This window comes from Callorhinus ursinus, unplaced genomic scaffold, assembly GCF_003265705.2.
Source record: "Callorhinus ursinus isolate GAN/ISIS: 27379988/994484 unplaced genomic scaffold, GSC_fseal_2.0 scaffold20, whole genome shotgun sequence".
Taxonomy (NCBI): Eukaryota; Metazoa; Chordata; class Mammalia; order Carnivora; family Otariidae; genus Callorhinus; species Callorhinus ursinus.
This window is the reverse complement of record NW_027397082.1, coordinates 5212864-5240292: the sequence shown is the minus strand read 5'-3', so window position 1 is coordinate 5240292 and position 27429 is coordinate 5212864. Positions and strand designations below refer to the sequence as shown.

At 35.9% G+C, this 27429-nt stretch overlaps 1 protein-coding gene across 6 annotated transcripts in view; it reads left to right on the top strand.

The window, feature by feature from the left end:
- CCDC172 (coiled-coil domain containing 172) overlaps positions 1-27159 on the top strand; it is a 70678-nt gene extending 43519 nt beyond the window's left edge. For 3 of the 6 annotated variants that reach the window (XM_073904540.1, XM_073904543.1, XM_073904539.1), the window contains one exon: positions 25708-27159. In XM_073904540.1, the coding sequence (XP_073760641.1) occupies positions 25708-25858 (151 nt within the window). In that variant the 3' untranslated portion in view covers positions 25859-27159. Of the gene's footprint in view, positions 1-24786; positions 24875-25707 lie in introns of all 6 variants that reach the window. The other 3 variants (XM_073904542.1, XM_073904541.1, XM_025881099.2) reach the window with 3 other exon arrangements.
- The last annotated feature ends 270 nt before the right edge of the window (positions 27160-27429 follow it).

Genomic DNA, 27429 nt, shown 5'->3' with positions numbered 1-27429 from the left:
ACCTACTATTTTACTTGAAATTTATTACTATTTGTTTTATGCTGAAAGAATGAAATGTATTTTCTGTATGGGAAATTGAGCTGCTTTTTATGTATTTGGATAATGAAAGAATGGCTGGTGTTTGAAACCACATAGTCATACACCCAAGGAGAAAATCTTCAGTTTGTTAATTTTACTATTGTTTATTAATAATTCAATGTTATATTTGCTGGCTTAATTTCAAAGAAGTTCATCTACTTTCTGGGCTAAATATAAGGAAAGAAACCTCATTACTGAATCTATGAGAAGCAAATGAAGTCTTCTTTTACATAAATCATATAGAAATATGCCCACTAGAGCTGAACAAATGCTTCATATTAGCAGTGTATTGCCTTAGGCCATAATTTTAGTAGATTGTGAGAAAATACTTGCAATTTAATTTTATGTTAAGTTTTATAAGCATGAAATATCAATCTCTTGGGTGATATGTGTGATGCAGAATGAGTTTCTGTAATGACAATCTGCTCATTGAATTTTTTACACTTTTAAAAATGATAATGCCCACTGGTATCATCATGGTTAGTAGTATAAGGGCTTCTGATGTGAACTCCAGTTTTGTGGGTTTATCACTCAGTCATAAAAATTTGCCCTGGGTTAAAATTAAACACACAAAGTCTGTTAGAGAGTGTTTTTTCCTTCACAGATGGTGACAGAAGAAATCTTAATAGAAAGAAACATTTGTCTATATACATTGTCCTTTTTTTTGCATTTTAGGAGTTATCAAATGAAATGCCAATATTTACCAGTTCCCACTTTAAATTTTTTGATATGTGTAGTTTAGTTTGCTTACTGGTATGTTCCATAAAAGTAATTTCAAGTATAAAGAACCAAGTCAAAGTACCAAATATAAAGATTTTTGGAAATAGGGCCATAAGCCTTATAATTGGTGCAATAACAAGAAGCTAATAATGGCAAGAAAGGATATGACATTTATTCAATATCCTGAAGGGCAAAATTAAGTTGGTTTTATCCCTAAATTTTGGAATATTATTTTCCATCTGTGTGTTCAAATGTATACTAAATTCTGTTGCCTTTTTCTTAAATTTTCAGGATTAACTGCTATTGGTATAGATGCCATTTTTATAGCAGGGTTTCTGAAACTTGGCACTATTGACATTTTGGCCCAGGTCGTTCTTGGTTGCAAGAGGGGAGTCTTATGCAATTTAAGACATTTAGCAGCATCTCTGGCCTCTAAACACTAGATGCCAATAGCACCTCCCACCCCCAGCTTTGACAACCAAAAATGTCTCCAGACATTGCCAAATGTCCCCTGGCCGGAGAGGGGTGGGCAAAATTGTACCCAGTTGAGAACCAGGTTTTTTTTATTGTTATGTTAATCACCATATATTACATCATTAGTTTTTGATATAGTGTTCCATGATTCATTGTTTGTTCATAACACCCAGTGCTCCATGCAGAATGTGCCCTCTTTAATACCCATCACCAGGTTAACCCATCCCCCTCGCCTCCTCCCCTCTAGAACCCTCAGTTTGTTTTTCAGAGTCCATCATCTCTCATGGTTCGTCTCCCCCTCTGACTTACTCCCCTTCATTCTTCCTCTCCTGTTATCTTCTTCTTTTTCTTTTCTCTTAAAATATTTTGCGTTGCTTGTTTCAGAAGTACAGATCTGTGATTCAACAGTCTTGCACAATTCACAGCACTCACCATAGCACATAGCCTCCCCAATGTCTATCACCCAGCCAACCCATCCCTCCCACCCCCAACCACTCCAGTAACACTCAGTTTGTTTCCTGAGATTAAGAATTCCTCATATCAGTGAGGTCATATGATACATGTCTTTCTCTGATTGACTTATTTCACTCAGCATAAGACCCTCCAGTTCCATCCACGTCGTTGCAAATGGCAAGATCTCATTCCTTTTGATGGCTGCATAATATTCCATTGTGTATATATACCACTTCTTCTTTATCCATTCATCTGTCGATGGACATCTTGGCTCTTTCCACAGTTTGGCTATTGTGGACATTGCTGCTATAAACATTGGGGTGCACGTACGCCTTCGGGTCCCTACATTTGTATCTTTGTGATAAATACCCAGTAGTGCAATTGCTGGATCGAATGGTAGCTCTAATTTCAACTGTTTGAGGAACCTCCATACTGTTTTCCAGAGTGGTTGCACCAGCTTGCATTCCCACCAACAGTGTAGGAGGGTTCCCCTTTCTCCACATCCCCGCCAACATCTGTCGTTCCCTGACTTGTTAATTTTAGCCATTCTGACGGGTGTGAGGTGGTATCTCATTGAGGTTTTGATTTGGATTTCCCTGATGCCGAGCGATGTTGAGCACTTTTTCATGTGCCTGTTGGCCATTTGGACGTCTTCTTTGGAAAAATGTCTGTTCATGTCTTCTGCCCATTATTTGATTGGATTATTTGTTCTTTGGGTGTTGAGTTTGATAAGTTCTTTATAGATTTTGGATACTAGCCCTTTATCTGATCTGTCATTTGCAAATATTTTCTCCCATTCTGTCGGTTGTCTTCTGGTTTTGTGGACTGTTTCTTTTGCTGTGCAAAAGCTTTTGATCTTGATGAAATCCCAATAGTTCATTTTTGCCCTGGCTTCCCATGTCTTTGGCGATGTTTATAGGAAGAAGTTGCTGCGGCTGAGGTCGAAGAGGTTGCTGCCTGTGTTCTCCCTTAGGATTTTGATGGACTCCTGTCTCACGTTTAGGTCTTTCAACCATTTGGAGTCTATTTTTGTGTGTGGTGTAAGGAAATGGTCCAGTTTCATTCTTCTGCATGTGGCTGTCCAATTTTCCCAACACCATTTGTTGAAGAGACTGTCTTTTTGCCATTGGACATTCTTTCCTGCTTTGTCAAAGATAAGTTGACCATAGAGTTGAGGGTCCATTTCTGGGCTCTCGATTCTGTTCCATTGATCTATGTGTCTGTTTTTGTGCCAGTACCATACTGTCTTGATGATGACAGCTTTGTAATAGAGCTGGAAGTCTGGAATTGTGATGCCGCCAGCTTTGCTTTTCTTTTTCAACATTCCTCTGGCTATTCGGGGTCTCTTCTGGTTCCATACAAATTTTAGGATTATTTGTTCCATTTCTTTGAAAAAAGTGGATGGTATTTTGATGGGGATTGCATTGAATGTGTAGATTGCTCTAGGTAGCATTGACATCTTCACAATGTTGGTTCTCCCAATCCATGAGCATGGAACGTTTTTCCATTTCTTTGCGTCTTCTTCAATTTCTTTCATGAGTATTTTATAGTTTTCTGAGTACAGATCCTTTGCCTCTTTGGTTAAATTTATTCCGAAGTATCTTATGGTTTTGGGTGCAATTGTAAATGGGATCGACTCCTTGATTTGTCTCTCTCCTGTCTTGTTGTTGGTGTATAGGAATGCCACTGATTTCTGTGCATTGATTTTATATCCTGCTACTTTACTGAATTCCTGTATGAGTTTTGGCAGTTCTGGGGTGGAGTCTTTTGGGTTTTCCACATACAGTATCATATCATCTGCAAAGAGTGAGAGTTTGACTTCCTCTTTGCCAATTTGGATGCCTTTGATTTCTTTTTGTTGTCTGATTACTGTGGCTAGGACTTCTAATACTATGTTGAATAGCAGTGGTGAGAGTGGACATCCCTGCCGCGTTCCTGACCTTAGGGGAAAAGCTCTCAGCCTTTCCCCATTGAGAATGATATTCGCTGTAGGTTTTTCATAGATGGCTTTTATGATATTGAGGTATGTACCCTCTAACCCTACACTCTGAAGAGTTTTGATCAAGAAAGGATGCTGTACTTTGTCAATGCTTTTTCTGTATCTATTGAGAGGATCATATGATTCTTGTTCTTTCTTTTGTTAATGTATTGTATCACGTTGATTGATTTGCGGATGTTGAACCAGCCTTGCAGCCCAGGGATAAATCCCACTTGGTCGTGGTGAATAATCCTTTTCATATACTGTTGCATCCTACTGGCTAGTATTTTGGTGAGAATTTTTGCATCCATGTTCATCAAGGATATTGGTCTGTAATTCTCCTTTTTGATGGGGTCTTTGTCTGGTTTTGGGATCAAGGTAATGCTGGCCTCATAAACTGAGTTTGGAAGTTTTCCTTCCATTTTATTTTTTGGAACAGTTTCAGGAGAATAGGTATTAATTCTTCTTTAAATATCTGATAGAATTCCCCTGGGAAGCCATCTGGCCCTGGGCTTTTGTTTGTTAGGAGATTTTTGATGACTGCTTCAATTTCCTTAGTGGTTATAGGTCTGTTCAGGTTTTCTATTTCTTCCTGGTTCAGTTTTTGTAGTTGATACATCTCTAGGAATGCACCCATTTCTTCCAGGTTATCTAATTTGCTGGCATAGAGTTGCTCATAATATGTTCTTATAATTGTTTGTATTTCTTTGGTGTTGGTTGTGATCTCTCCTCTTTCATTCATGATTTTGTTGATTTGGGTCATTTCTCTTTTCTTTTTGATCAGTCTGGCCAGGAGTTTATCAATCTTGTTAATTCTTTCAAAGAACCAGCTCCTAGTTTCGTTGATCTGTTCTACTGTTCTTTTGGTTTCTAGTTCATTGATTTCTGCTCTGATCTTTATGATTTCTCTTCTCCTGCTGGGTTTAGGCTTTATTTGCTGTTCTTTCTCCAGCTCCTTTAGGTGTAGGGTTAGGTTGTGTATTTGAGACCTTTCTTGTTTCTTGAGAAAGGCTTGTATTGCTATATACTTTCCTCTCAGGACTGCCTTTGCTGTATCCCAAAGATTTTGAACAGTTGTGTTTTCATATTTATTGGTTTCCATGAATTTTTTTAATTCTTCTTTAATTTCCTGGTTGACCCATTCATTCTTTAGTAGGATGCTCTTTAGCCTCCATGTACTTGAGATCTTTCCAACTTTCCCTCTTGTGATTGAGTTCTAGTTTCAAAGCATTGTGGTCTGAAAATATGCAGGGAATGATCCCAATCTTTTGGTACCGGTTGAGACCTAATTTGTGACCTAGGATGTGATCAATTCTGGAGAATGTTCCATGGGCACTAGAGAAGAATGTGTATTCTGTTGCTTTGGGATGGAATGTTCTGAATATGTCTGTGAAGTCCATTTGGTCCAGTGTGTCATTTAAAGTCTTTATTTCCTTGCTGATCTTTTGCTTAGATGATCTGTCCATTTCAGTCAGGGGGGTATTAAAGTCCCCCACTATTATTGTATTGTTGTCAATGTGTTTCTTTGCTTTTGTTATTAATTGCCTTATATAATTGGCTGCTCCCATGTTCGGGGCATAGATATTTACAATTGTTAGATCTTCTTGTTGGATAGACCCTTTAAGTAGGATATAGTGTCCTTCCTCATCTCTTATTACAGTCTTTGTTTTAAAATCTAGTTTGTCTGATATAAGGATTGCCACCCCAGCTTTCTTTCAGAGTCCACTAGCATGGTAAATGGTTTTCCACCCCCTCACTTTCAATGTGGGTGTGTCTTTGGGTCTCAAATGAGTCTCTTGCAGACAGCATATCGATGGGTCTTGTTTTTTAATCCAATATGATAGCCTGTGTCTTTTGATTGGGGCATTTAGCCCATTTACATTCAGGGCAACTATTGAAAGGTATGAATTTAGTGCCATTGTATGGCCTGTAAGGTGACTGTTAACTGTATGTTGTCTGTGTTCCTTTCTGATCTTTGCTGCTTTTAGGCTCTCTCTTTGCTTAGAGGACCCCTTTCAATATTTCTTGGAGGGCTGGTTTCGTGTTTGCAAATTCCTTTAGTTTTTGTTTGTCCTGGAAGCTTTTTATCTCTCCTTCTATTTTCAATGACAGCCTAGCTGGATAGAGTATTCTTGGCTGCATATTTTTCTCGTTTAGTGCTCTGAAGATATCATGCCAGTCCTTTCTGGCCTGCCAGGTCTCTGTGGATAGGTCTGTTGCCAATCTAATATTTCTACCATTGTAGGTTACATATCTCTTCTCCCGAGCTGCTTTCAGGATTTTCTCTTTGTCTCTGAGACTCGTAAGTTTTACTAATATATTAGATGTCGGGGTGTTGACCTATTTTCATTGATTTTGAGAGGGGTTCTCTGTGCCTCCTGGATTTTGATGCCTGTTTCCTTCCTCACATTAGGGAAGTTCTCTGCTATTATTTGCTCCAATATACCTTCTGCCCCTCTCTCTCTTTCTTCTTCTTCTGGGATCCCAATTATTCTAATGTTGTTTCATCTTATCGTATCACTTATCTCTCGAATTCTGCCCTCGTGATCCTGTAGTTTTTTCTCTCCCTTTTTCTCAGCCTCTTTATTTTCCATCATTTGGTCTTCTATATCGCTGATTCTCTCTTCTGCCTCATTTATCCTAGCCGTTAGTGCCCCCATTTTTTATTGCACCTCATCAATAGCCTTTTTGATTTCGACTTGGTTAGATTTTAGTTCTTTTATTTCTCCAGAAAGGGTTTCTCTAATAACTTCCACGCTTTTTTCAAGCCCAGCTAGTATCTTTAAAGTCATGATTCTGAACTCTAGGTCCGACATCGTACTAATGTCCGTATTGAGTAGGTCCCTGGCTGACGGTACTACCTCTTGTTCTTTCTGCTGAGGTGATTTTTTTCGTCTTGTCATTTTGTCCAGAGAATAGATGAATGAGAGAACCAAATGCTAACAGTTTTACAACGTCCCCAGCAAATATACTGTATACAAATCAGAATAGACCTGAAACCAGGGGAAAAGAAAGGGAAAGAAAGAAAAAAGAAAGAGAAAAAAAAAGAAAAAAAAAGATAAAAACAAAAACAGAACAATACAAAAAAACAGAATATGATCAAATATGATCAGGTTAGTGCATAGATCAGTGCCACACACTAGATTTTGGGCGTATTTTGGTCTGTTAGAAAAAAGTGCCTCCTAAAATTTTAAAGGAAGAAAGACATATATGTACAAAATAAGGGTTGATACAATGAAGGGATGGAAGATGACTGTAAAGATGAAAATTATAAAAGGTTTTATAAAAGGACTTGGTAAGATAAGTTGTTTGAAAAAAGAAAGAAGATTTAAGAAAAAAAAAAAAGGAAAAAGGGAGAGAATGTGATCAGGCAGGAGACTAGAACAAAGCCATACACTAGTGATTTAGGGTATATTTTGATCTGTTAGAAGAAACTGTATCAAAATTTTAAAGAGAGAACAACGTATATATATATGCCAAAAATAAGGGTAACTACTATGAAGGGATAAAATATGACTCTAAAAATGAAAAATAAAAAATGGTTTTTTTTAAAGGGATTAATAAGATGTTCGTTGAAAAAGGGAAAAAGAAAAATAAAAAAAAAACAGTTAACAAAAATTAACTTTGATGAACTAATGAATCGTGGGAAGAAAAAAAGCCATGAATCTATGTGCAGTATTCCCCTAGCGCTGGAGTTCTCCCGTTCTCCTTGATTGGTAAACTTGGTCTTGGCTTGCTGGCTGTTCGTGCTGATCTTCTGGGGGAGGGGCCTGTTGCTGTGGTTTCCAAATGTCTTTGCCGGAGGCTGAATTGCCCCGCCCTTGTTGGTCTGGGCTAGGGAAGCTGCTCGGGTTTGCTCTCAGGAGCTTTTGTTCCCTGCAAGCTCTCGGTACAGCTTTGGAGGACCAGGGTGAAAATGGTGGCCTCCCAATCTCCACCTGGAGGAGCCGAGAACTCAGGGCCCCGCTCCTCAGTGCGCCCCCAGAGAAAAGCAGTCAGTCACTCCCGTCTCCCCGGTCTCCTGCCGCACTCCGTGCTCACCCGGCCTGTGACCGAGCGTTTCTATCTCTGGCACCCGACCCCGTGTGGAGTCTCCAAACCCAGCAGATCCCTGCGCTGCGTTCCCGCGCCGTTCCTCCCGGGGGAGGAAGGGGAGTCTCCCCGGCTCTGCCGCTTGTTGGGTCCCTGCTGGAGGAGCCGTGGCCCGACTGGGCCGCAGATCACAGTTTATGGCCACCCCGAGCTGAGAGCCCGCGCCTCGGCTCCGTCTCTGCAGCTGGCTTCCCCGCTCCTGTACCTGGGAGCTCTGCCGCACTCAGGCACCCCTGGTCTTTCTGTGACCCCGAGGGTCCCAAGACCACACTGTCCCGCGAGGGTTCCACCCCCCGTTTAGCCACTGGAGCGACGTCCCTCCGCGGAGCCGACTTCTAAAAGTTCCGATTTTGTGCTCCGCGGCTCTAGCACTTGCCAGAAGCGGCCGGCGGAGGCCCCTCCCCCGCCATCTATCCTCCCGAATATCGCCTCGGATTCACTTCTCTGCACGTCCTACCTTCCAGTAAGTGGTCGCTTCTCTGTTCAGAGAGTTGTTGCTACTCTCCTCTTCGATCTCCTGTTGAGTTTGTAGGTGTTCCGAATGGTTTGATCCCTATTCAGCTGAATTCCTGAGACCAGACGAAATCTAGGTCTCCTACTCCTCCGTCATCTTGCTCCCTGTCGAGAACCAGTTTTATTTCAAGGTTATTATAACTGTACTTCTACTTTTATTAAACTTTAACCAGTTAAGAAAGCAATTACAAAAAAATTAATATTAGTTGATTTCTATGAGTTTATTGTTTCTACTTTCAGTAATTAGAAAATTTTACACATATTTTATACTGTCTATATTATTGGAATTCTTTCATAATGATTATGGTTTTCTTTTTTAAATTAATCTGCCATGTTCAGATTATTTGTTGGACTCTATCTTGATGCCATCCTTTAGTGTAGAGAACTAGTACTTACATTCACAGTGGTTTAATGGTCTCTGCTTTAGGTAATCATTTCCTCTTTATAAATACCAAGATGCTTACTTATTTAAAAGATTCTATTTTGAAGATTTTGAGGTCATTAAGTAAACATATTAAGGTAGCTAACTTGTAGAATATTGCTATGATTAATACTTATGTCAAAGGTTGGGTTAATTCATAAGAAGCTCCCAGGAGGTTGTATAACTATGACTGATCTAGTTTTTTCACATAGTTCAGGGAGGATAGAAATGATAAACCTTGGGTTCTTAAGAGGCAGCAAGCATAGAGGTTAAGATTACAAACCCCTTAAAATCCCAGCTCTGCTATTTACTAGGTTACTAACCTTGTACCAGCAATTTAACTTGTCTATCCTCAGTCTCCACAGCTATAAAATGAGTTTCATAATAGCATCTACCTCACAAGATTATAGTTATAATTAAATGACATAATATATATAAAGCCCTTAGAACAGTGCTTGGAACATAGTAAATGCTCTAAAATTAGATACAATTATAAATATATGATTACTTATGATTGAATTTTTATTTCATATTATCCATGAGGATTTCATGACTTTCACCTTCTTTATCATTTTTCTTCCACCTGTCTTTTTTTTAATTTAAATTCAATTAGTTAATATATAATGTATTATTAGTTTCCTAGGTAGAGTTCAGTGATTCATCAGTCTTATATAATACCCAGTGCTCATTATATCACATGCCCTCCTTAATGTCCATCACCCAGTTACCCCATTCCCCCCACCCTTCTCTCCTCCAGCAACCCTCAGTTTGTTTCCTATGATTAAGAGTATCTTATGGTTTGTCTCCCTTTCTGCTTTCGTCTTGTTTTATTTTTCCCTCACTCCCCCATGATCTTGTTTTGTTTCTTAAATTCCACATATGAATGAGATCATATGATAATTATCTTTCTCTGATTGACTTGTTTCGCTCAGCATAATACCCTCTAGTTCCATCCATGTCATTGCAAACGGCAAGATTTCATTTTTTTGATAGCTGAGTACTGCTCCATTGTATATATATACCACATCTTCTTTATCCATTCGTCTGTTGTTGGGCATCTGGGGTCTTTACCTAGCTTGGCTGTTGTGAACATTTCTGCTATAAACATTGGGGTGCATGTGCCCTTTTGGATCACTACATTTTTATCTTTGGGGTAAATACCTAGTAGTGCAATTGCTGAGTCATAGCGTAGCTCTATTTTCAACCCTTTGAGGAACCTCCATTCTGTTTTCCAGAGTGGCTGCACCAGCTTGCATTCTCCATCAACAGTGTAAGAGGGTTCCCCTTTCTCCGCACGCTCGCCAACATCTGTCATTTCCTGACTTGTTAATTTTAGCCATTCTGACTGGTGTGAGGTAGTATCTCATTGTGCTTTCGACTTGTATTTCTCTGATGCCAAGTGATGTTGAACATTTTTTCATGTGTCTGTTGGCCATTTGTATGTCTTCTTTGGAGAAATGTCTGTTCAGGTCTTCTGCTCATTTCTTGATTGGATTATTTGTTCTTTCGGTATTGAGTTTGATAAGTTCTTTATATATTTTGGATACTAGCCCTTTATCTGATAAGACATTTGCAAATATCTTCTCCCATTCTGTTGGTCATCATTTGGTTTTGTTGACTATTTCCTTTGCTGTGCAAAAGTTTTTTATCTTGATGAAGTCCCAATAGTTCATTTTTGCCCTTGCCTCTGGAGACATGTCTAGCCAGAGGTTGCTGCAGCTGAGGTCAAAGAGGTTGCTGCCTGTGTCCTCTTCTAGGATTTTTATGGATTCCTGTTTCATATTTAGGTCTTTCATCCATTTTGATTCTATTTTTGTGTATGGTATAAGGAAATGGTCCAATTTCATTCTTCTGCAGGTGTCCCAATTTTCCCAATACCATTTGTTGAAAAGACTTGTCTTTTTTCCATTGGATATTCTTTCCTGCTTTGTCGAAGATTAGTTGACTATAGAGTTGAGGGTCCATTTCTGGGTTGTGTGTTCTGTTCCATTGATCTGTGTGTCTGTTTTGTGCCAGTACCATACTGTCTTGATTATTACAGCTTTGTAATAGATCTTGAAGTCTGGGATTGTGATGCCACCAGCTTTGGTTTTCTTTTTCAACATTCCTTTGACTATTCAGAGTTTTTTCTGGTTCCATACAAATTTTAGGATTATTTGTTCCAGCTCTGTGAAAAAGGTTGATGGTATTTTGATAGAGATTATATTGAATGTATAGATTGCCCTAGGTATCATAGACATCTTCCAGTCCATGAACATGGAATGTTTTTCCATTTCTTTGTGTCTTCCTCAGTTTCTTTCATGAGTGTTCTATACTTTTCTGAGTACAGATCCTTTGCCTCTTTGGTTAGGTTTATTCCTAGTTATCTTATGGTTTTTGGTGCAATTACAAATGGGATTGAATCCTTAATTTCTCTTTTTTCTGTCTCATTGTTAGTGTATAGAAATGCAACTGATTTCTGTGCATTGATTTTATATCCTGAGACTTTGCTGAATTCCTATATGAGTTCTAGCAATTTAGAGTGTAGTCTTTTGGGTTTTCCACATAGAGTATCATGTCATCTGCGAAGAGTGAGAGTTTGAATTCTTCTTTGCTGATTCGGATGCCTTTTATTTTTGTTGTTGTTGTTGTTGTTGTTGTTGTTGTTGTTGTTGTTGTTGTCTGATTCCTGAGACTAGGACTGCTAGTACTATGTTGAAAAACAGTGGTGATAGTGGATATCTCTGCCATGTTCCTGACCTTAGGGGAAAAGCTCTGTTTTTCCCCATTGAGAATGATATTCGCTGTGGGCTTTCCATAGATGGCTTTTATGATATTGAGGTATATTCCCTCTATCCCTATACTGTGAAGAGTTTTAATCAAGAATCGGGATGCTGTACTTTGTCAAATGCTTTTTCTGCATCTATTGAGAGAATCACATGGTTCTTGTCCTTTCTTTTTTTAATGTGGTGTATCACATTGATTGATTTGCTGATGTTGAGCCACCCTGCAGCCCAGGAATAAATCCTACTTGGACATGGTGGATCATATTGGCTAGTATCTTGGTGAGAAGTTTTGTGTCTGTGTTCATCAGGGATATTGGTCTGTAATTCTCCTTTTTGGCGGGGTCTTTTTCTGGTTTGGGGATCAAGGTAATGCTGGCTTCATAGAAAGAGCTTGGAAGTTTTCCTTCTATTTTTTGAAACAGCTTCAGAAGAATAGGTATTACTACTTCTTTAAATGTTTGGTAGAATTCCTCTAGGAAGCCTTCTGGCCGTGGACTCTTGTTTATTGGGAGATTTTTGATTACTGCTTCAATTTCCTTGCTGGTTATAAGTCTGTTCAGGTTTTCTATTTCTTCCTATTTCAGTTTTGGTAATTTATATATCTCTAGGAATGCATCCATTTCTTCCAGATTGCCTAATTTGTTGATATATAGTTATGCATATGTTCTTATAATTGTTTGTATTTCTTCAGTGTTGGTTGTGATCTCTCTTCTTTCATTCATGATTATCTGGTTCCTTTCTCTTTTCTTTTTGATAAGTCTGCCCAGGGTTTAATGATCTTATTAATTTTCTTTCAAAGAACCAGCTCCTAGTTTCATTGATCTGTTCCACTATCCTTTTGGTTTCTATTTCACTGACTTCTGCTCTAATCTTTATTAATTCTCTTCTCATGCTGGATTTAGGCTTTATTTGCTGGTCTTTTTCCAGCTCCTTTAGGTGTAAAGTTACATTGTATATATGAGACCTTTCTTTTTTCTTGAGAAAGGCTTGTAGTGCTATATACTTCCCTCTTAGGACCACCTTTGCTACAACCCAAAGATTTTGAACAGTTGTGTTTATTTTCATTTGTTTCCATGAATTTTTTAATTCTTCTTTAATTTCCTAGTTGACCCATTCATTCTTTAGTGCTTTCTCTTTAACCTCCATGTATTTGAGTTCCTTCTAACTTTCCTCTTGTGATTGAGTTCAAGTTTCAAAGCATTGTGGTCTGAAAATGTGCAGGGAATGATTCCAGACTTTTGGTACCAGTTGAGACCTGATTTGTGACCCGGTATGTGTTATAATCTGGAGAATGTTCCATGTGACCTCGAGAAGATTGTGTATTCTGTTGCTTTACGATAGAATGTTCTGAATATATCTGTGAAGTCCATCTGGTCCAGTGTGTCATTCAAAGCCTTTGTTTCCTTGTTGATCTTCTGCTTAGATGATCTGTCCATTGCAGTGAGTGGGATGTTAATGTCCCCTACTATTATTGTATTATTATCAATGTGTTTAATTTTGTTCTTAAATGGTTTATATAATTGGCTGCTCCCATGTTAGGGGCATAAATATTTACTGTGGTTAGATACTCTTGTTGGATTATGATATAATCCCTTTAGTTATGATATAGTGTCCTTTCTCATCTCTTATTACCGTCTTTGGTTTGAAATCTAATCCCAACTTTCTTTTGATGTCCATGAGCATGATAAATGGTTTTCTACCCCCCTCACTTCAATCTGGAGGTATCTTTGGGTCTAAAATGAGTCTCTTGCAGACAACATATCGATGGATCTTGCTTTTTTATCCAATCTGATACCCTGTGTCTTTTAATTGGGGCATTTAGCCCATTTACATTCGGAGTAACTGTTGAAAGATATAAATTTAGTGCTATTATATTACCTATAAAGTCACTGTTTCTGTATATTGTCTCTGTTCCTTTCTGGTCTGTGTTACTTTTGGGCTCTCTGCTTAAAGGATTCCCTTTAATATTGCAGGGCTGGTTTAGTGATCACAAATTCTTTCAGTTTCTATTTGACCTGGAAGTTTTTATCTCTCCTTCTATTTTTGAATGACAGCCTAATTGGATAAATTATTCTTGGCTGCATATTTTTCTCATTTAGCATCCTGAATATAGTGCTTACTGGCCTCCCAGGTCTCTTTGGATAGGTCTGCTGCCAGTCTAATGTTTCTACCCTTGTAGGTTACGGACCTCTTGTCCCAAGCTGCTTTCAGGATTTTCTCTTTGTCTCTGAGATTTGCAAGTTTCACTATTATATGTCAAGATGTTGACTTATTTTTATTGATTTTGAGTGGGGTTCTCTCTGCCTCCTGGACTTGAACGCCTGTTTCCTTCCCCAGATTAGGGAAGTTCTTTGCTATAATTTATTCCAGTATACCTTTCTGCCCCCCCTACTTCTAGGATCCCAATTATTCTAATATTGTTTCACTTTATGGTATCACTTATCTCTCGAATTCTCCCCTCGTAATCCAGTAGTTGTTTATTTCTCTTTTTCTCAGCTTATTTATTCTCCATCATTTGTCTTCTGTATCACTAATGCTCTCTTCTGCCTCATTTATTCTAGCAGTTAGAGCCTCCATTTTTGATTGCATCCCATTAATAGCCTTTTTTTATTTCAACTTGATTAGATTTTAGTTCTTTTATTTCTCCAGAAAGGGATTCTCTAGTGTCTTATATGCTTTTTTCAAGCCCAGCTAGTATCTTTATAATCATTATTCTGAACTCTAGTTCTGACATCTTACTTATATCTATACTGATTAGATCCCTGGCCATCAGTACTGCCTCTTGTTCTCTTTTATGAAGTGAGTTTTTCTCTCTTGTTACTCTGCCCAGAGAAGAATAGTTGAATGAGAGAACAAAATACTAAAATGGCAACAATGACCCCAGAGAAATATACACTAAACAAATCAGAAGAGACCTTAAACTTAAAAAAAAAAAAAAGAATATAATCGGACAGGTGAACAGAACAGAGCAATACACTGGATCCTGTGTGTATTTAGGTCTGTTTGTTAGAAAACTAGATCCCAAAATTGTAAAGAAAAAAAAAACTTATATATGTACAAAAATGAAGTTAAATACAATAAAAGGATAGAATGTAACTATAAAAATGAAAATTAAAAAAAGACTTGCAGAAAGTGGTTGCTTATCTATTTGTAGAATTGCAGCAATTCTTTTCTTAGATCTCTAGTTGAGTTTGTAGGTGTTCAGAATGATTGGATAGCTATCTAGCTGAATTCCTGGGACCAGACAAAACTAGGGTCTCCTACTTCTTCACCATCTTGGGCTCCTTCCACCTGTCTTTTAAATGCATTGGATCCCTAAAGGTTAATCACTGAATCTTCTTTCTTTATACTCTATGGGCTACCTCATAAGCTCTAATGGTTTTAGTTATCACATATAGATAATTTCCAAATATTTGTCCTAAATCCCTCTTTCCTAAGCTCCAGTCCTGAATTCCCAATAGTTTAATATAAAGATAGATCTGAAGTGATGTTGCCCTGATTAAATAAGCAAAAAAGCAAAAACAAAAATCTTATCCGAGGCTCACAGGTCTTGGCTAGGCCAAACCACCCTGAACACATCCAATCTCATCTAATCTCAGAAGCTAAGCAGGGTCGGGCCTAGTTAGTTAGTACTTGGGTGGGAGAATTCAAAGGTCTTCATAATCTGTGCCCTTCCACTATCTCCCTGCATTTTTATCACATACCCTAAACTACTAGTGCATCAGAATACTATTTATAGAATTCTAAATATGCCACAGGACCTCATACCTCTATCTTTCTTTCTTCTCCATGACCTAAAATCTAACTTAGTCCTTAAGGCCCAGCTCACATGTCATTTTTTATGGGTTTTGCTCAAATCTAAAAGGTAGCAGGCATCTTTGATGTATTTACAGAACTCGCCATTCTCACCCCACCCGAATCCATTACCAAGTTTTACTGCTTTTGCCCGCAAAATACTTCCTGAATCCTTCCAATTCTCTCTCCCCATTGCTAACATCCTAGTTCTAGCCACCACCCTCTCTCACCTGGATCACAGTAACAATCTGTCTTCTTCTCCCCATTCCTCCACTTTTGCACCAGTCAATCCATTGTAAATTGAATCATATCATCAAAATCATTCAATGGCTTCATAACACACATAATAAAACTTAACATCCTTAGTATGGCCCTGTCACAATATGGCCTCTGACCACCTCCCTTGATGTTATTTTCACCTGAGGGCCCCTCTTCACTCTGCTCCCTCAAGCACTCCAAGCTTTTTTCCACTTACAGGCCTCTTTCTCTGCCTTTCCTTCTCTTCAAATAATCTGTTAGCCCCTCTGTCTGCCTGTCTCCTACCTACATGGGTCATACCCTATCCTTTAGATCTCAATTGAAATGTTTCCCCAGAGAAGCCCTCCCTTACCCTGTGATCTAAATTTATTTTTATTTTTTTAATAACACCCTATATTTTTTCCTTTATAGCACAGATTCTATTTTGTACTTATGTGTTTTATTTTGTTAGTGTCTGTCTCTGCCATGTGCTCAACAAGAGGAGAGATCTTGTCTACTTGGTTTACCATTGTATATTCATGGTCTAAGACATTGTTACAGAGCTTGGCATATAGTAGGTATTAAATAAATAAATGAATAAATGAATGTAATAAAGCATGAAAGCTTTCCTCTACTGTTCCTTTCTCTGTGTTCATAAGAGAGTATGTTTATAATTCTATTATATCATTAGTCATATTCCATGATAGTTACTTGTGTCAATCGATCCCACTCAGCTGGGAATTCCCCCTACTTCTTGCTCATTTTTCTATCAGTCTCACATCTAGCACAGTCAAGGGCACATGGTGTTCAATAAATATTTGTTCCAGTGATTGAGTCTACATATAATTTTATTTTGACTACAAAGAAGATACAAGTCCTTCACATATGTTCAATGTTATTTGCAAAGTTGTGGTATATTCTCACCACTGGGATAGCCCAATGGAATTCTTTTTCCACTCCTGATTTTTTATTCCATGTGGAAGAAGCTTTATAGGTGTAATCCTCCCAGCCTTTCCCCCAAGACCCTCCTTTCTTTTTGGAAGGTGGGGAGGAGTGACCCAATCTGACTGGTGAGTTTGGAAGGGTAAACTGGAGCCCAACCCCTTTTCTTTCCCTATTTCTTTAGAAGCTGGCCTGCCTCAGAGAGTGTATGTTCCTCTCTGCTCCTCTATCCCTTAAGTTTTAAAGTGCTAGGAATCCATAAGAGAAAGCTTGTTGCATCCAATTGTGCCCGTAATGTGTGCGTTAAGTTAGTCTAATTCTGGGGTTTAATATTAGTAAGCCCTTTGCTTGTAGATATAAGCCACATTGTCCAGTATCTGCTATATTCGTAGTAAATGTGGTATCTTCTGCTTTCCTTTTATTTCTCAACTGGGCAGGAAAAAAGACAGTTATATATTGGGCCCTTTCAAACTCCCAACACCTATTATTTTTGTATTATTGCCCAACACCAAGGTCACCAAAATACAGCTATTGATCATGACTTTTTATTTGCTCCAAATAGTGACATACCAGACAACTTGAAACATTTCAGTCATTTTCCTTACCCATGAAACTTCTTTCTAGAATGCTTTTACATTTTTTATAACCAGTATTTGTGCCTGTTTAATACAACAGGAAGTTTATTTCAGAAATAAAGCTGCAAAGTCAACAGCATGGGATTTTCCTTCTGAACATTTGAAGATAGTGTGGTTTTGTGAAGAGATATTTGCAATGGAAACTGCACAAAAGTTAATACTCACCTCCTACTGAGAGACTCTAAATGCATTTATATGAAGTAGTAAATCAGTGCTGTTGCCTTTTCAGTGAAAAAGTCAGTTAAGTTGGTTGTAGAGATCACACTGATGGTCCTTTGATTTATAGGAACGCATAAATACATGATGGTATTGAAACACTCCCAACCTCTCTAAAAGATACACAGATAAATATGTGTATTTACACACATTTACATTTTTTATTTTACCAAATGTATATAGGTGTTTTTAAATTATGAGACTAGGCTATGTTGACTGAATCCAAAATTCAAACACTATGAAAATGTAAAACATCAAAGTCTCCTCTCTTATTACCTTATTCCAGAAACCCCATGTAACCATTGTTAAAAGTTTGACATGTATCTTTTCAGAGTTTATATATCTGTGTGTGTGTATGAGCACACATACGAGCTGTGTGTGTGTTTAGCATAGAATGGGATCAGACTTACTGGTCTGTAATTTGCTTTTTACTTAGCAAAATATTACAGACATTTCCCATGTTCGTTTGTGCTGATCAACTTCCTTCCCTTTTAATGCCGATGTAGGGAAATACTGTATTGATGTAGCCTTTTTCCCACTGATGGATATATAAGAGTTTCTAAATTTTCATAATTGAAAACATTTTATACATGTATCTTTAAATATTTGTGGGAGTGTTTCATAACATTATTTAGAACGAGCATTATTTAGTAGAGTAATAAGAATTGTTATCCCGGCTGCACTGAGGAAATAATGCCCAGGTACTTTGCAGTACTCTGTACTATCAACAAGAATGAACTCAAACTGGGTAAGTGTAATAAGATCTCAGCATTAAAGTTTCTGGAATATACTAGTCAAATAATGATATACCTGTAGCCAATCCATGCCATCTCTCTCTTTTTTTAACATTTATAAAATATGAAAATCCCCATTTAATTCCAGGATTATTCTTAGCTATGTATTTTGTTGAATATTTCTGTTGACTCTGCATCTTTTCTAGTAAAACTTCATCATTTATTCACTAACAGAAGAGTCTCTATAGCATTGCTTATGTAGCCATCAAGCTAATAGAGATCTCCTGTTTTGTGAATTCTTGGCACATACTATAGTTATTAAAACTTCTAAGTAAATACAAGGGAAATTTTGATGACAGAATCAACTGATTATTTTAAACATTACATTCTGATGTAAATGTGACTATTTGTAAATGTCCCTAAACTTTGAAATAATTTTGTTTATTGTAGAAGCCATGTGTAATGTTAAATTAATCATTTTCAGAAATCACTCATGTCTTTAATAGAAAACATTTTTTTTCCATTTTCATATGTTTACCTTTACAAACTACTCTTTTTGGTATGGGGGAGTAGGAAGATTAGAGGAAATATGTAGTTAAAGAAGATGCCTAATTCAGCTCACCCAGGATTTGAAATAATGGAATTGCTGGCAGGGCCCATCCCTCTTTTACCTCCTTCTAAGCAGGAAACACTAGCAAAAAGTAGAAAGAACTACTTATTAAACCTCTGGTGTGATTAAGGAAACCAAAAAGGATAAAATTAATACACTTAACATATAAGATTTAAAATTCCATGTGTCAAAGAAGTTCAGCATCATGGAATGATAAATGGGGAGAAATTTATAGTAGTTATGACAAACAAGGATAACAGCTTGTCAAATAATCAACTGATGAAAAGTCAGTCAGAAGACACTAAAATCAATAGTGTCCATTCATGTATTTACCCACCAAACATGCATTGAATGCATATTTTGTATCTTACGTTATACAAGTTAGTAAGGATACCAAGACGAATAAGTCAAATGGTAAATCAGTTATACTGTTTATCTATTAAATGCAAATTAAAACCACTGAATATCATTTTTCTATCACATTTTGAAAGACATTCTTAAATGACCATATCAAAATTGGCAAGGGTGTGGTACAGAGATAATTCATACAAAGCTGAGGCAGTATACATTGAATATATTTCAAAGGCAATTTGATGTGCATAAATCACTGTAAGCATCTTAAAAATGTTTATGCCATTTAACCTAAAAATTACACTTACAAGCTCTATCGAAGGAAAATAATTCTAAGTACAGAGGAAACTTGATGCACAAAGGTGTTCATAGAAATGTTATTTATGGTAGAAAAAAATAGGAACAACTTAATTTCTATACCATACATGAATGATTAAGTTAATTCTGGGGTAGCCACTTGGATTACATATTTCTCTTATATAGTATTAATAGGCATATGTAATTAACAGAGGAAAATATAAGTGATAACATTAAGCAAAAGAAAAAAACTAGGAAGTAAAATTACATAATCACGATTATATGGAAACAAAAGACTATGATGAAATATACCTAAATGTCAATATCATTTGAGTTTGTGTACTAGAACTTTGGGTGAAATTTTTCCTTCTTTCCACTGAAATAGTATTTGTGTACAGCTCTGTAGCTAAAATGAGTATTCTTTAGTAAGTTCTTTTAATAAAATATACCTAAATTTAATTATCATTTGAGTCTGTGTACTAGGACTTTAGGTGAAATTTTTCCTTTTCTTTCTACTTAAATAGTACTTGTGTACAGTGCTGTAGCTAAAAAGTGTTCTTTCAGTAAAGGCTTTCTATAGCATTTAGAAGTAACTGGAAAAGATTGGAATGTGGCAGGAAATCATAAAAATACACGGGACATAAGTTTTGCAAGACTAACTAGCAGTATTGGCCCATCCTCATCATTATTTGATGATTCAGAGAAAGGTGACAATAACCAATGCAAACTGCTCTGAGTTAGTGTGCAGCAGGTGAAGGAAGTCCTTCTTGACTCCTGTGGGCAATCAGTCTGTGCACTGAAGCATGATATCTGCTTACCATTATATAGCTTTGGCTAGCTGCAAATGTATTAATATTCATACCAGTATTATCTAGCCTCTTTTAAAGCTAGCAACAGCAAATTTTTTTTAAGTGCAGATCTAAATTCTACAGCTTGATTATATGCTGGATAGTGAAATACTTCCTATAATTCGCTCTAAATGCCCTCCTTAATTTCAGTAGTCTCTCATTCTCACGGTTAGCTCACTGAAAGGGAAAGTGGTCAACCGCCCAGTTCTGATGGCATGAAAAATGTTACAGAACCTGCACTTCATTTAAAATGAAAAGGAGGAGGAGCAAGAATGGATGGTATGGTGGAAGAAAGATCGCTACCACTTTATTCAAAAAGATAAATATATTCAAATGAAGCCTGAAGTACACTGTATAGCTCTCCATAGTGCATTGTCATTCTCCATTTAACTTTCTACTTACTCTTTAAAAATATTCATTACAAGGCTTTTTATGCTTGTGTAAACATCTAATGCTCAAAATTAATAACTTGTTCTATTTTTCCTACTTGAGCATTCCTTCAGAATTCTTATTTACTATTAAATTCATAAAAGTTCAGAACACAATGAAGTTCACATATACAGGGTATTATTTCCTCTTCCATCCCTACAGTTATTACGTTTTTCTTCCCTAATTATGTGTAAGTTGTAAAGTGTAATAATATAATGAGCACCTGTGAACTAAACTAGACTTAAAACCAGTAACTTGCATTAGCCATGGGCTCCTCCTTTATTCCATACCCTTCCTTCCAGATGTAATTGCTGTCCTACATTGTGTTTCATTTTCTTGTGTATGTGTGATACTGCATTTAGTCCATTTCCCTATATATAATTTTCTTTGTTACATTGTGATTTATTTAAATTTATGCCATGTATTTATATATATGATCTGTCTGCATATTGATTATTTTTGTTTATTTTTTAGTTTTGTAAAAATGGTATGATACTGTTTTGGATTGTTTCTAAGACTCATCCATGTTATTGAACGTAGATGTGTGAATATATCACAGTTTTTTTTTTCCTTTTAATGCACATTTGGATTGTTTCTAGTTTTCGTTTCCACAAACAATGCTCTTGTGATTATCCTGATACAACATGTGTAAGAGTTTAGGTTATATGCCTGGTAGAATTGGTGTGTAAAGGCATATGAATTTTGAACTTTACAAGGTAACAACAAACTATTTTCCAAAATGATTAAACCAGTTTCTATTTACTTTAGCAAATTATAAAAATTCCCATTGATCTCCATCTTCTTCAGTACTTTATTTTTAGACTTACTAAAACTCTTGCCAACCTCATGGATATAAGATGGTATTTTGTGGGCTAAGTCTGTATTGCCCTGACTACCCATGAGATTGAGCTTCTTTCCATCTGTTTATAGATCGTGTGTTTCCTTTTCTGTAAAATGCCTCATAATTATTTTGCAACTGGGTTGTTTGGGTATTTGATTTTATTGATTTCTAGAAGTTTTTTATTTTTAGTTTTTTCATAATTCTGGATTTTGTTTGCTACACGTTAGAGATCTCTTCTCCCAATTTATGAAGCTTTTTGTTTTTGTTTTGTTTTTTGGAGTTCTTTATACTGTTATGCTTTAGTAGAGTTCCTACTTTTAATATGGTTGAAATTATCTGTCATTTCTTGTTATGGTTAGCATTTTTGTGCCTTAAGAACTCTTTACTTACCTAAGATCAGAAGGATATTGTTTTGTATTTTCTCTAATAATTTGTAAGGTTTGCCTTTCACATTTGTCTTTAGTTTATATGGCACTGATTTTGTTTATATGTACAAGATCTATTTTCATTTTTTTGCACATGGATAACCAGTTGTCCCAGCAACATTTATTGAATGGTTTCTTCTTCCTCTAGTGATCTACAATGTCACATCTTGTATTAAAAATAAAAATAATAATAATAGATCATGGATATAATTCATATTCTATTTTCTATTCTGTTTCATTGGTCAATTCGTTCATTACCACTCAGAACTACTAAATGCATACTATTCCATTTTAACTAGTTAATTACTGTTACTTTATAATGAGTCATGATACAAGGTGGGACACCCCCCTTTGTCTTTTTTTTGTCTTCTCAAGAGTATATTGTCTATACTTGGCCTTTTGCTTTTTACATACATTTCTGAATCAATTTATCATATCCATGAAAATCTGTTGTGATTTTGGTTACAGTTGCATTTATTATTGTAGTTACTTCTGAGAGACTTTATATCTTTATGAAACTGAGACTTCCCATCTATGAACTTAGGATATCTCCATTTGTCTTTTTAAATATCTTTCAATAAAACTTTATGATTTTCTGTTTATTGATCTTGCACATCTTTGATAAGTTTTAATTTTAGGTACTTTGTAGTTTTAGATGCTGTTGTAAACGGTGTGTTTATTTTAAATGACATGTTATAATTGTTTATTGCTGGTGCATGAAAATATAACAGGTTTTTGTATGTTGACTTTATAGCCACTATCTTTGCTAAACTCTGTTTCTTAAAAGAATTATTATAGAGGATTTAAAGCACATACAAAGGTAAAAAAGAAAAATATAATGTATCATATGTACTTCATCATGCAACTTTAACAGTTATCAGTTTATGACCAGTCTTGTTTCATCTGTATCTCTACTTGTTTTTCTCCTGTATTACTTGAAGCAAATCATATATATCATATAATTATTTTATTATGTCTCTTAAAAAATAAGAACTTTTAAAAAACATAACTAGAGTCCATTATTACACATAAAATAATTAACAGCAATTAACTGATACCATCAAATATCCAGTCAGTGTTCACATTTACAATTTATAGGTGTCATTTTTTTTGTCTGAATTAAGTTCAGATTAGGTCTATACATGATAATCAGCTGATAAGTCTTTTAAGTCTCTTTTATCTTGAATATCCCCCTCCTTTTTTTTTAACTTGTAATTTATTTGTTGAGGAGATTAAATTTTTTATCCTGTAGAGTTTCCCTCGATTTGGATGTAGTTGATTATATTCCCATTGTAGGGTTAAACATGTTTGTTTGACTTATATATTTTTTGTAAATTGGTAATTGGTTCTAAAAACTTGATCAAATTTAGGTTGAATTTTTTTGGCAAAGCTATATCATAGATGGTGGTGTTTTTCCATCAGGAGGCCTAGTGCCTCTAGTTTTGGGGGTGTTAGTAGCCTTCAATGCTCAGTTCCTGGTGACTTTCCAATTATTTTTTATATTTTTTTCTGTGACCTAGACTAAATTATGCTTCAGAAGCAAACAACCCTAAGATGTCAGTGAATAATGAGTGTTTATTTCTTGCTCACACTACATGCATGTTCATTGGGAGTTAGCCACACTTGTCATCTTCATTCTGCAACCAAGTGTAAAGGAGTAGCCTCTATGGCATATAGTCATAGCCTTGTCAATATTTGGAATTCCTTATTTTTCATTTTAGCTATTCTGGTGGGTTTGTAATAACACTTCATTGTGTTTTTCTTTTGTATTTCCTTGATAACTAATTAAGTTGAGCATCTTTTCCTATTTTTGTTAGCCATTGTATATCTTTTGATCTGGCAGAGGTTTGTGTGTTTGGGGAGGGTATGCCCATTTTCCACTGTGTTGTCTTTTTCTTACTGACTTGTAGTTCTTCGTGTATTATGGACATAATCTATTGTTTATTGTCTCTGCTGACTTATTTATGGTGGCTTGCCTTCTTGCGTGCTTGGTGATCTCTGATTGTGAGCTCATGGTTTCCTCTTGATCTGTGCGAAGCCTGTAGGTCAAAATATGTTAAACTTTCCTTCAGAGAGGATTTTCTTTTGCTTCTGCTAGCATACAGGGAATGCCACTGACCTAGAACCCCTTTCAGACTTTCCTTAAGGGTTGGAGCTCAACAGAGGTGCAAGTCTTCACCTTGTGGCTGGCCCAATTGGCTTACGTTTGTGAGATCAGTGTTGCTCCCTCAGGGCAGCCTCATCTGCCTTGCTGCCCTAGCTCTCTACCTCTCCAGCCACATTTCATGGCTTTCGCTTAAGTTTTTCTTTTTGGAAGGAATATTAGCCCTAATGCTAGAAATAGAAGACAATTTTTTCACTATTTTTTTACATTAAGTATAGACATAAAATACTTTTTTAAATTTATGAATATTCAAAGGATTAAAGACTTAATTGGAAGAAAGAAATATTGATGTTGCTTTCTCACTCTAAAATTAAAATATATTTTAATTGCATATGTGTACTATAAAGTTAATGTTTAATTTTAGTTCAAGAAGAAATCTCAGAGGTCATTTTTTCCTGTAATTAAAATTTTTCAGGTGAAGTTTAGAGAGGCTAAATGATTTAGCCAGTTTTTCAGCTTGTTAGTGGCTAAGACTAAAACAGAGCTCTTCAGACAGTACTATATTTTTCCCCACTAAACTATGTTGCTCTTTTAATTAATCTAATATTGTCTTATTTAGTCTGCCTTATTTTCTTATGGAAGTTTTGTACTTCTTCAGAATTTTATACAGTCTTTATAGAAGTATAGAGAATTAAAATTTCTTTCCAAATTCTTTAGTGTTAAAATTCTGATGATAGAAGCTACAAATCTGCCACTATCCATATAATAAAAAAATTATCATAAAAGCTTATTGCTGAACTCATAGGGTGAATTTTTCCTTTAAAACAGACTTAAAAAAGAATTAGAACTTTATAAGGAAGATGACATACAAAGTGCTTGTGAAGCTCTCCAAACAGAAATAGAAGTTTTGGAGTTGGTAAGCCACCACTGATTCTTTAACTTCTGTTCAGCATTATTTTCCCTACTGGCAAGAATGGGTTTGTTGGGATACATATCACTGAACTAGTGGTTTGCCCTTCACATGGATTTTCACTAGATACAAAAAAATAAAACAGCAACAATGAACAAAACTAAGGTCAGGATATAAATCCCTGAAGTGTTTTGAGTTCCTGGAGAGTTAGGTGCTACATAAAGCAAATTATATTCAAAGAGAATATGTACGATTTCAAACTAAGTTAAAAAAAATCCAAACCTGACCTCCCAACATTCTCTTGACTGAAACAGTTATTAGAGGATTAATGCACTGAAGGAGTTTAACTATCATAATGCTTAAAAGCTTTTTGTTTTTGATAGGCATAAATTATACTTTTATTATGTTTGATCCTAAAACTTTCTTATTACAGATTTTTATGATCTCAAGAACTTTGGATTCAATTATTGGAAACTTATTTTCGGATTGTGTGGGAGCACTTTAAATTGCTTTTAACCTCTTACTTTGGTTGTTTATAAAATGAATGCAGTATTTGCCACGCTCCATTTTAATGGAAGACATATATAGCTAGCTTTAAAATATGTTAAAATGTAATTGTAATTTAGTACATTACATTTTGTTTCAGTTTATTTTCTGTAAACATTTCTTGTTTAAAATGTCCCAATTACTTATGTCAGGATTTATATTTTTTATAAAAACTTCCAAAGGTAAAATTTAAAAATGCCCAGTTATTGTGTTAAATTTACATGAACTTTATGGAATTCCTTCATTAGGAATTTAATTTTCCTCATGAATAACTACTATATTTTTCTTTTCAGACATTGGCACAGAAAGATCTTCAGGAAAACAAATAACTTGTGGAGAGTTGACCAAAGCTATCCAAGGTTTGATGAAAGTATCTTAGAATCAAATCTTTGTGATAGATACACGAACGATACCCATTACAACAGATTTTTGTGGAAAATGTGAAGTCCAGAATGTTCAAAGTTGTTATCTAGAATTGGTATATTAGCACTTTAAAAATGTCATTTTTTTCTCTTGTTACTTGCTGGAACTTTAAAGCTCCTTATGGTGTTTGATTTTGTTTCTAAAGGAAGAAGAAAGGACAGGTAGATACTGTGTTTTCCGGCTTCTTATCTCCCCTGACCCTTAAGCTGATCTGTACTTTCTGATGTTCATTTTTTGTTGCAGTTTATCTTGGGTCCAGTCAAACCCTGGGAGAGAGAAATGATCAGATTATTGACCCAGTTTTGTCCCTGCCATTTTCACCAACAAAGATGTTCACTTCATTTTAATCCTTCTCTCATCAGTAAGATGTCTGTTGACAGAGGTCCTAGGAGGCCTTTCATCTGCAAAAGCCAGTTTTCTCTTCTTTTCTCTAGATGTGTCTGTGGAGTTAAGTCTGGGGCACCTGAGGTCTTCACCAGTCTTTGTGCCTGGCCGTTTTCTTCCTGATGCCAATGTTGGTAGAATGAAATGAGTCATCCACTTGGGGATGTACATAATCCCCTGAGGGGCCTCAGGATTCATTTTCACTGAAACATGGCAACTAAAACTCATGTTTGTATCAAACTTGGTATTTCCACCAAGTTTGCAACATCATGTAGCTTTCTGTGGTTCGCCATCCTGTCTAGGAAGATAGGTGTATTTTCTCTAGTTTCTATAAAAGTGTATTGAAAATGTCCAACAAGGCCCTAAATTGTGGTGGGTGTGAGGAAGGAAACAAAACTTGTTTATGGATATATTTCAAAGTACTGAGTACAAAATGTTAGAATCATGTTTTATTTTGTGGTTAGAGTTGAATGAGTTTAACATCAACTATGAAATGTTTACATACATCTTCCCTCTACTGATGATAAGGTGGTCTAGTTTCAGAGCAAGGCTTATTTTGGTATAGCTTTCTATATGTGTTGTTTTACACTCTTATTTTGTAAAAATTAGTAAAGTTAAAACTCTCCTTTGAGATGTGTAGCAATTGCCATCTGTTTAAATAATTTGCATTTTCAGAAGTGATTTCTTATTTTGATTCCTTAAATATTTGATAGTAAATTACTTTTGCCTAAGAAGAAAAAAATTAATGGTACCAGGGAATTACATTCTATTTTATATGCAAATATAGAGTAGGAAATGGTTATTGGAATTAGTCATGACTTCAGTTCTGTCTTATTTTAGTCCAATTATCTAAATTCTAAGTCTCATGAATATCTACTTATTAAATGTGTATTATATTATTAATATGCAGTTTGAGTTTACACATAAAGCCTTTTTCAATTACCACTAATTTTTGTTCGTTTTTGGTTTTGTAGCTAAATATTAATGTGAACTACAGATCTGCCGCATATTTGCATAACTGACATGCAATGACATGTATGCAGAATAAACTCTTTACAGATACAACTATCTTTTCATATGTATATCATATAGGATATCAGGATTAAATATTCAGTAATGGAATCAGGATTCATATGAACTGAATTTGAGAAAAAAATGGAAGATTTGGTATTTTCATTATTTTAAAATGCATATTTTAAAACTTTAAT